The 10838-nt window shown below is 47.2% G+C and overlaps 1 protein-coding gene across 1 annotated transcript; it reads left to right on the forward strand.

Annotated features, from left to right (window-relative positions):
• The first annotated feature begins 763 nt into the window (after positions 1 to 763).
• Positions 764 to 9031, forward strand: LOC147692846 (uncharacterized). Its single transcript, XM_086939558.1, has 2 exons — positions 764 to 899; positions 8229 to 9031. Exons 1-2 carry the CDS (start codon positions 764 to 766, stop codon positions 9029 to 9031), a joined length of 939 nt encoding a protein of 312 aa, XP_086795684.1.
• Positions 9032 to 10838: the final 1807 nt, after the last annotated feature.

Below are 10838 nucleotides of genomic sequence, written 5' to 3' on the forward strand. Positions count from 1 at the left end.
TGTCAATGGCATTGCATGTCCCAACCAAACTATGGCAATGACATGCAAAGTAGGCGTTACGTATCCAAATAATGCTAACAAGTTCACTAACTGCACCTTACAAGATTAGCAAGGCTGTCACAGACATGAGAGAAACAAGCAAACTCATGCAAATGCACAATAGCTCCCGGAATGTAAAGCCACAACATACATGTCCCTAAGGAAGGTGACAATTTGTGGCACAACATATATGCATGGGAGTGGTACTGGACAGCGCTGCAAACAAGGTTACAGGGTTGCCCTGTGACAAAGATACACTCGACAAATGTGGAACACCAACAATAATGTGTGCATTCCTATGGCGCAACCATGAACATTTTTGCTGCAAGAAGACAGCGAGGCAACACTTCTCACCATGTCCCTCCTTGCAATATCATGGATGTACAGTACCCACTGGACATTGCTCCATGATTCAAGCAATGACAGATCCATTACAAATCATAATGTCAGTGTATGCACAACCATGCCGCAACTCCACCAATGCACAGTGGCAGCCGATGCCAATGGCACTGCCCACATACATGGCTGCCATGAGGTAGGAGGAAAGTAGGGATGCAAGTACATTCATGAGGGGTGCAGAAATTATGGTGTCATTCGAGATCCTAACAGTGCTATTTGTGTGCTGTAGTGACACAAGTATTTAAGCATTGGTGGACTGTCTTTGCACAAGGAGTGGATGAGATGTCATGCACTGCCCTTGCTCCAGCTGCAAGAGGGTGCAAGGATGGCGGTGGTGATTGCTGGTCAAGTCACATATGTCATGCATTCAATGATGGTAGTGCCAGGAGAGTATGAAGTCAGACCTGAATCAGAAGTACCTGCAGCCGTACTACAGGTACTTAACCGTGTCCTGTTCAGTGGTATGTTGAGGTCCCTTGATGCTTGTGTCTGATGTCAGTGAAGTTAACCTGGAGGTGTTGTTGGTCAGGTAACTTAACCTGCTGAGGTGGAACTGGAGGTCATCGAGAGGGATGCTGTCTGTGGATGTCACACACTGGGGTGCAATGATGTCAACAATGGTGTTGGAGAATGGAGCACATGGCCTGTGTGTCCTGCACATGAGTGTGCTGCTGAGTTTGGCCATGGGCCTGGTCACGATAATGTAGTTGTCGTAGCACATGGTCAACCATGGCACATTAGAGTGCCTGCTCATTCTGAGTGTACCAGTATATGGGTTAACAATGCCTCTTCCATGATTGTCGTGCTGCCACATGCAGGTGACACAGAAGTTGTCAGTGACACTGATGGTGATGTCTGTAGCAGAGTTACGTCCCGGCAGGTGAGGTGGCGTACAGGGTCGAAGGTGAGGAGGTAGCTGACATTGTATTGTTGCAGTGTCCAAGAGGAATAAACCTTGGTTCACAGTGTGGACCTGAGCCAGTCAAATGCAAACAGCGTAGGCTATGGTTGCCGTAGTCTTTTGCGATGACCATTTCAATGTATGCTGCACAATGTCAACAATGCAATGCATGTGTACCAAAATATCATCTCAAAATACTTCATTGTGACCACAATTATGTTGTGATGTAAGTACTACATGTGGTAATGTGTGTCAGTATGAAAAAAAAAGAAATTGTAACAAATCAGAAAAATATCAAAAATGTTGTGCATTTATGTGTCAAATAATAACATTTGGTTGTGTCATGGAGGACATATGTCTGAACTAATATTTGTATAGATGTACATCATGAGAAATAGGGGGTGAAATGTTGAGAATATGAACAAATGCTGTGTATATATTTTTTGGCTATGAAAAATGGTGTGTGCATTACTCACTTATCTGACTCAATTGTGTGTGTTGTAGTTGTTCATAAAGGAATTTAAAGCTTCAGGTCTGGGTGTGTGGTGACAAGGATAGTTTTTCCATGTACTCACTGAACTTTAAACAGTGTAATTAAAGTCTCCGCTGTGCAACACCTACTCTACAGTTGCAACATGCCTAGTATTAACAATGAATTCAATGGAATGTGATGACATGGCATGTTTCGGTATTATGTATGTGCCTTTTGGTACAAGAGTGTCACACCTGCTCTGCATGGGGGCACAGTGGCAAACACTGGCAATTGGGGGGGGACAGCTGTGAGTTAACAAATGCAGGAAAGAACAATCAATGTCTTATGGATGCAGGGATGTGTGTGTGAGTGTGTGCTGCAAAACATATAGTGGCCGATTCACAGAATGAACTTAAGACTCAATCCAAAACTTACTACTATATCGGTATTCACAGAATGCACTTAATAATTTTAGCATTCACAGAATGAACTTACTACTTTTGGTATTCACAGAAGTTAGGGTTTTGTCTTAAGTTTCTCTGAAGACAGACTTAAGACAGACTAAAGGCAAAATCCTAAATTCTGTGAATACCAAAAGTACTAAGTTCATTCTGTGAATGCCAAAAGTAGTAAGTGCATTCTGTCAAAACCAAAATAGTATTAAGTTTAGGATTGAGTCTTAAGTTTGTTTTGTGAATGAGGCACACATTGAGGGAAGTCTGACCTCAAAACTGTGTCCCATTTCTCTGGAGCCTATGCAACCCTGCCTTTGTGTCACGTAAAAGGAATTAGCCAGCCAGGCTCACTACTCTGAGTCAATCACAACGCTGTGAAGTGCTGGTGTGACTGGTAATAGGAAATGGGATAAGTCATGCAGCCACATGCTGGAGTGTCGGCCATGTTTGCCATGGAGGCTGAAATGCAGCCTGCATACCAAACATGGAAGTGGGTATTACTGCTCTGGTCATCATGGGTGGCACCTGAGTCATCTTGCCAATATGCACTTGACCCACCTCATCTTAGATGTCCCCTACCCACCCTCCCATGCCATGATGGCACATAGCATGATCACATCAGTCACTCATCCCTTGTGTCTCCATAATAAGTCAGTTCAGTGCTCTCATCTGAGCCCACACTTCACATATGGTCTATGAACTACCACTAAGGCCCCCACCCCTGTCTTCATGTGTTCTGTCATCACTGAATATTGTACCTCACAATTACCCTACTCAATGTCAGCCGCTGTGCAAGTGCACAGCAGACGCATGTACATGGTGTGCTGAAGGCACGCCTATGGCAAGTCTGAATGCGCACATCTGTGTCCCAAATGCAATCATTTCCAGCAGCAACTGATATACAGTCATTCACTGATGCAGCTCAGCCAGCCTCCATGCACTCATACATGGAAAACATTGGAGAATGACAACAGGCCTTTGCAAACATGACCCGCAGACATTTCACATGCCTACACTGCTGACAAACCTCAACCACCACCCTGGTCTCAAACACAGCCAACACCAGTGTTACTGCAAGTGAAAGTCACACCTGGATACACAACTGCGCATACCAGACCTCCACCCACTGCAAACCTAACAAACAGCACTACAGGGACACGGCATGATAGAGCACTGATCTCTAAGAAGCAATAGGCACCAGCAGATACCTTGATAAGAACTGTATAAACACCAAGACACCTGAAATGTAACACACATACATGGACGCAATGAGGGAGTACCACAAAAAAATAATCCAACATAATGGAAAGTCCTGCAAACTCGTCAAGGTCCTGCATGAATAAAACAACCTATGCTGCAAAGCTACAGACATCACCCTGGCACTACAGACCTGTGATAAGTGTCCAACAAAGTTCACCATAAAGAAAAAAATGTCACTACAACAACTTTGGCGTACACATGAGATGCCACAGGCAGCACCACGCAAACCTCTCCCAACACAACAGCCATACTACCATACCCACCGGGACACCAGTCACAGCTCAATGCACCCCCTCCAACATGAGATAAAGCCACCTGTGGGATCACTACAGCCCTGTCCTCATCACATCAACAACAGCACCAAGATCACCATATTCACAGCCACAGGTGACATCTGCACCCTCCGGGACCAGGAGCTGTGAGTGTGCTCCGACACAGACTAACACCACACAGATTTGCTACACTACATGAAGCAGGATTCCAAAGAACAACACTTAACTGGGTCACTCATCCCAGCAAGAGGTCCATGGATCAGACTGACAACCTTCGCCTTTAAAATCACGTAATTCCAATGCTGAATGCAAGAGGGACCATCTATATGTCTGACCCTTGTCAACATCAACAGGGCTGCCTCAGCGCCATTTGAAACCAAACACAGCCTCAACATTGTATCCATTGCTGATGACAGACAGCTCATACTCTCTCACACCTAAGACTACACCAACCAAACACTTGAAATACATTGAGGAATGAATTACGTCGCAGCCTGCATGAACCACAGCTGTATGAAATCAAAATCAGAGAATACAGAAGTCCGTGTCCTTGGAACAACTCCTTCAGCATGTAAAAACACCTGTTGGATCTACCACTCTGATGGGAAGGGGCTGCTGCTACCGCTCAAAGAGACAGGTCTTGATGAGTCTTCTGAATGGGAGTAGGTCCTGGGTCTGCCGTAGATGGGCCGGGAGGGTGTGCAAGGTCTTGGCGGCGAGGTAGGACAAGGATCTGCTGCTGGAGGTTGGTCATAGGATGTGGTGGACAGTGGTGAGGGGGAGGCTGGTGGAGCGGACCTGGTGTGTGGGGGTGTAGAAGCTGAGTCTGCTGTACAGGTAGGCTGCTCCGGCCTACTGGAGTGCATTGTGTGTCTGCGTCTGGAGCTTGAAGCTGATCCACTTGCTGATGGGGAACCAGTGTAGGTCTCACATTTGGGGGATGATGTTGCTGCGGTGGGGGACGTTGACAATCAATGAGCCGTAAGTGTATTGGATGCGTTGCAGTAGTTGCAGGTGTGTGTCTGGGAATCCTGCGTACAGTGCGTTGCGGTAGTCCAGTCTGCTGGTGCTCAGGGCCTGCGTCACAGTTATTTTTGTCCGGGGTGGGGATCCACTTGTAGATCCTGCATAGCATGCGGAGGCAGTTGTAGCATGAGGAGGAGATGGCGTCGACCTGCTCAGACATGGAGAGGGAGGAGTACTGGATGTATTGTAAGTTGCGTGCATGGTCAGTGGGTGTTGTTGATGTTCCCAGTGTGGTTGCCCAACAGGAGTCGTCCCAGGCTCAGGGTGTGGGTCCGAGGATGAGGACCTGTGCCATGTCCAAGTACAGTTCCAGACTGCTGCTCCTCATCCAGTTGGTGAGGGACTTCATTCCTTAGTTGAGGTTTGTTCAGGGTGTTTGTGTGTCCCTGGTGATGGAGAGGATGAGCTGGGTGTTGTTGGTGTAGGAGATGATGTTGAGGCTGTGATGGCGGCCCACTTGTACGAGGGGGACATGTACATGTTGAACAGTGTTGGGCTGAGGGATGACCCCTGGGGTACGCCGCAGATGATGTTGCTGGCATCCGATTTGATGGATGGGTTTCGGACACTCTAGACGCTCTGGGTTCTGCCGGAGAGTAAGGACGTGGTCCAGTCTAGGGACTTCAATTGGAATCATGATTCTCGGAGGTGTGCCTTCAGAGTGTGATGGCATACCGTGTCAAAGGCGGTTGACCGGTCCAGGAGGAAGAAGGCTTCTGTCTTGGTGCTGGCTAGTTGCTGCATGATGTTGTCTGTGCCGGACATGTGGACTGTCTTGCTGCTGTATGTACGTATGAATCCGGACTGGGACGGGTCAAACATGTTGGGGTCTACCAGCTCGCGGCCCAATTGCATGTTGATGATTACCTGAATGACCTTCGCTGGGAACGTGAGCAGGGAGATGGGCCATGAGTCCTCGAGGGCATTGGGGTGTGCCTTGTGCCTCTTGAGGAGGGCATTGCTTGTGGCATGCTTCCATATTTCATGGAATGTTGCTGCATTGAAGAAGATGTAGATGAACTTGTGTAGTTGTGGTATGATTGCTTCCTCTGCTTTGTACAATAAGTGGTGTGGTGATGGTACTGCTGGTGATCCAGAGTGTATGGAGTTCATGACCTTGTGTGTTGCGTCCTTGTCGACGTAGTACCAAGAGGTGCTGCGGTTGGCGCTGGTGGTCCTCGCCGGGGAGGTGGAGTCTGGCATAGTTGGGGTGGTTGTGGTGGTGAAGCTGTCGTGGATGTCACCAAACTTGCGCTGTGAGAAGATGGACAGTGAGTCCCACACTTCTTGTGAGGGTGGGATGTTGATAACGTTTGCGCATGGGTTTCTCTGTTCAATAACAATGCAGAAGACCTCATTGCTGTTGTGTGCATTGGTATCCAGACAGGCTTGGAAGGAGGAGCTCTTTGCCAATCTGTTGAGGTGGTGATGTATACACGTTTCGTCCTTGTGGACTGTGTGGTTGTGCAGTGTGTGTCCATGGAGCCATGTTCACTCCATCTTCTGGCATGTGCGTTGGTAGGTCTGGAGGTAGTCGGTGAACCGGGTGGCTCTGTTGCAGGCGTGGCTGTTGGAGGTTGCAGTCCTACATACACTGTCAGAGTTTTTGGGCACTGGCGACTGGGTTGGTGGGGTTGTAGTTCGGGCTCTGGCTGAGGGGTGTGACCAGCTGGTCTATGTTTACTTTTACCCAGCATTGGGGAGGCAGCAGTTGTCTGCGGTGGTGTGTGGTTGATTAATAGAAGGTAAAATTGATGCTGCGGTGGTCGGTCGAGTGCAGTTCAGTGGTGTGGTTGGAGGTGACATGGGTGCCTGTTGAGAAGACGGGGTCCAGCTTGTGGCTGGCGGCGTGGGTTTGGTCCCGAGTTGTCTGCAGCCGGGTCTGGTGAGGTCGTTGATCAGTATGGTGGAGTTGTCGTCATTGTTGTCCTTGAGGTGTAAGGTCAGGTCCCACAAGATGATGCAGTGCGTGGAGGGGAGTGCGTGGGTGCTGGCGAGGTCATTGATGGAGCAGCAGAACTGAGCATAGGGTCGGTGTGCTGTACACGAGGGTCCTCTGAGGGTGGTGTTAGGTGTCAGTGTGGATGTTCATGTACAGGTGGTTGGCGGTGTTGATGGTGTTGTCTGCATGGGTGCCGACCTTGAGGGTGGACTTGTGGTCGATGGTGACCCATCCACCAAATCAGTCAGCGCAATCCCTGCGGTTGAACTTGTAGCTGCCTGGGATGTCTATGGTGATGTTGGTTGCAGAGGAGTAGTCCACCAGGTCACGTTTAATAATCACACATCTGGGGCAGAGGTGTCAAGCAGATCCCAGAGCCACATGGGCTGTGTTCGTGTGGAGTGGGTGTTGTGGATAATGCATTGGAGGTGGCTGGGTCCACTCCATGGGGGTTTGGTGGCTCAGTTGCATGTGAAGCTGCATGTGCGGCAGGAGAAGGGTCCCGTGTGTATGTTATTGTGGTGGCCTGGAAGCAAGTGTTGTATTGGCCGGCATTGAGTGCATGGAGGGTACAGGCGTAGTACTGGAGTCTGGGGTAGTGGTGTTAGTGGCCACAAGGGGTCCTGGCACTGGGCATGGTCCAGGCGCAGATGGCTGCAGACTGGCTTGCTTAAGGTGTGCCTCTGGTGCGCAAGTAGCACAGTCGAGCAATGTTTGGCACATATGGGGATGTGGGAGGGAGGAGCAGCTGGTAGGCGGGAGCAGCAAGTGTGCATGGGGTGGTGGAACAGTGGCACTGAAAACAAAATGGTGTGCAAACAGGGTGAAAAATAGTTGCACTGCGGCCACTAACGGGACACTAATATGGTGGTTCTGCACACCTGCCAGTGTGTACTCAGCAGCGGCAGCAGGGGCACACAGGGGGAGCTGGGTGTAGGTTGAGCAACATACCAGGAACAATCTGTATTATCCAAATATAACGTAATTTGCATGAAGACACAGGAATGGGCCACACACAAACAACACAGCTGTGATGGCTATGACAGGTGGGATGATGTGAGATGATGTGAGATGGTAAGAAATCCATGTCCCAGATCCTCAGTAATTGTGGCCTGATACCTGTTGCACACATATAGATTGCAAAATGCCACTTGGACTTGCTACTGTGCTGGAATGTGTCCCCAATATACACCAACAAAACAGACATCAGGACATGCACTCAAGTTGAATGTTGCAAGTGTGCAAGCACTGTCTGCCCATGTGCCATGTTTTTGGACAAACATTTTGTATCCATCAAATGATTCATGCCATGTCATTTTAGGTAACATGAGTGATGATGTGTAGCTTTAACTTTAACATGTTGACACACATCAAAGTCAAAAAGGGTAGATGACTCAAAAATGTGCATCTGTACACCATATGTCAGACATAATCATAAACATACATCTATTTTTTATTTCAGGGCATGGTACACCTACTCATGAGCAGGAACCTATGTTTGAATCCGATGATGAGGGCGGTGAAAGTGTAACAAGTGTGGACTCAGGCCTCATCCAGGACCTGTTAGAATCAATACAAACTCCCTCTCCCCCCACAAGAAGGCAAAGCAGCACAGTGGGATCTCCACTTGCCCAGCATGGAAGCACTTCTACGCCACCTCCCACAACATCTCAGCCTCACCAGTCGCCGAACACGAATTCTTTTGAACAAAGTGTTGTGGATGTACAGGGTCAGTTGGCACAGGAGGTGCATAAAGGGATCGAGAGCATGGCAGGCACCCTAGAGGGAGTGCTCCGTTGCCTAACATCCAATACTGGCAGTGCGGAAACTGGTAGCAGCAATGATGCACCACCACGTACTTTGTTTCACGCCATGAATGACATATCAGAAGTCATGCAGCAGAGGCACAGACAAATGCCTAACACAAGTGCCAGCCTTGAAGTGGCCAACAGGCTGAGGGAAATTCAGGACACCCTTAAAGAAATGAATGCAAAACAGGATGCATACCTGACCAAATTGGCTGACTACCAACGGGATGTTACAGCTGTGCTTGAAAGCCACCAAGTCATGCTCAGTGCATTTATACGGTACCTGATGGGTATGGAACATGATGCAGGTACAATCCCATCAACATCTGCAGTCCCTGATGTGTCTATGCCTCCTGTGTCGACTGCACCACTGATTACACCATCAGCTGTGACAACAAACACATCTGATGAAGAAGATTCAGAAGATTGTCCAGTCCTCCGCAGAACCATGCGTTAGCATCACATATTGTACCAGGACAATAAATAAACACTGTCTGGTGCTCATAATACTGACATTGTACCCCAGTAATGATGGAAAACAAATTACTGCTAGGCAATGGATGTACAATAAATTATCTGTGGCCTCCCTCCATGAGGTGAACGTATGATGTTGGCACTCCCTTATCACACAATAAAAAACTACTCACTCATGCATGTCACAAATGTCATGTTGATGTATGGACTGTGCATGTACATCCTCAACCCTACTGTATGTGTCCCTTGATTATTAGAGTCCTGTCATACCTTGCTACTTGCTAAGTTGTGTCACTTACATTAATTTGCAACCACAACATGCAATGTCCAACTGGCAACGTTCATGAAGTGACTAGTAACGTGTGTACTACAGCATTGCTAATGTGCAACATAACGAATGATGTCATAAGTTAGAATGACTAACACTACAAGTTTGTACAAGGAGGGGGTGAGTGGGAAAATCAGATCTGCTTGCACGCTACCATAAATGTGGGCCAGTCCAAGGTGTATGTATGTGATGATGAAATATCTGACATGCGGTTAATCAGAAAAAATGGACACTTGTTACACCTTCTAACCTTCGGTTCAAAGGATGAAGAGTACCCTCAAAGACTCAATGCAATCGTAGGCGCGGTATATATGGTTCATCCGCCCCGCATTGAAGTTACGGCAGTTATCATCGGGTTATCTTCTGTGTGTAAACTGCCAGCCTCACCCGAGGCACCTCTGGGTTATTTGGTGCAGTGTCCAGAGATATGAGGGTTTCCCCACTATACACAGTGCAAAGAAAAAGTGACAAAAGAGGTGATGTGCAAAAATATTTTAAAAAAATGTAAGTAGCCCCAAGGATTTATTGAGGGGTATATTTCCACTGTAGGTTAAAATAGGACTATACTTTTTTGCAGACCGAGTTACTGGGTCTGTTGGTATTTATTGAGGAAGCGTCAACATGTTTCAGCTCCTTGGGCCCTAGGGGTCTATGGAGCTTTCGTCAGGACTGATACATACACAAAAAACATAAATGGTATACTGACACAATTTGTGCGGTATCTGTTTATCAATTTTTCATTATCTGTAAAGAAATTACATGTTATTATGCAAGTACATTTTAGTAGTCACAAAACGATTTCTTCGCATTTGGGGTAAATAACAACAGACCCAGTAACTCGGTCTGCAAAAAAGTATAGTCCTATTTTAACCTACAGTGGAAATATACCCCTCAATAAATCCTTGGGGCTACTTCCATTTTTAAAAAATATTTTTGCACATCACCTCTTTTGTCACTTTTTCTTTGCACTGTGTATAGTGGGGAAACCCTCATATCTCTGGACACTGCACCAAATAACCCAGAGGTGCCTCGGGTGAGGCTGGCAGTTTACACACAGAAGATAACCCGATGATAACTGCCGTAACTTCAATGCGGGGCGGATGAACCATATATACCGCGCCTACGATTGCATTGAGTCTTTGAGGGTACTCTTCATCCTTTGAACCGAAGGTTAGAAGGTGTAACAAGTGTCCATTTTTTCTGATTAACCGCATCTAATCTCTGGGGAAAGAAACTGACACTATTCTTCCTCATCCCTCTATTTTTGATGAGAAATATCTGACATACCACATGTATGTATGAAAGCAAAACATCAGTACGTGGCTGGCATCAAAGGCATTTCCTAAGGTAAGATAAGTAGCAGACAATTCTATTAACTTAAGCATAGGAATAGGGACATGCTTCACACCAGTGATTGCAACAACATCACTCAACACTCAAATGGTGTCTCATGTATGAAGTC

Source organism: Lissotriton vulgaris, chromosome 9, assembly GCF_964263255.1.
Source record: "Lissotriton vulgaris chromosome 9, aLisVul1.2, whole genome shotgun sequence".
Classification (NCBI taxonomy): domain Eukaryota; kingdom Metazoa; phylum Chordata; class Amphibia; order Caudata; family Salamandridae; genus Lissotriton; species Lissotriton vulgaris.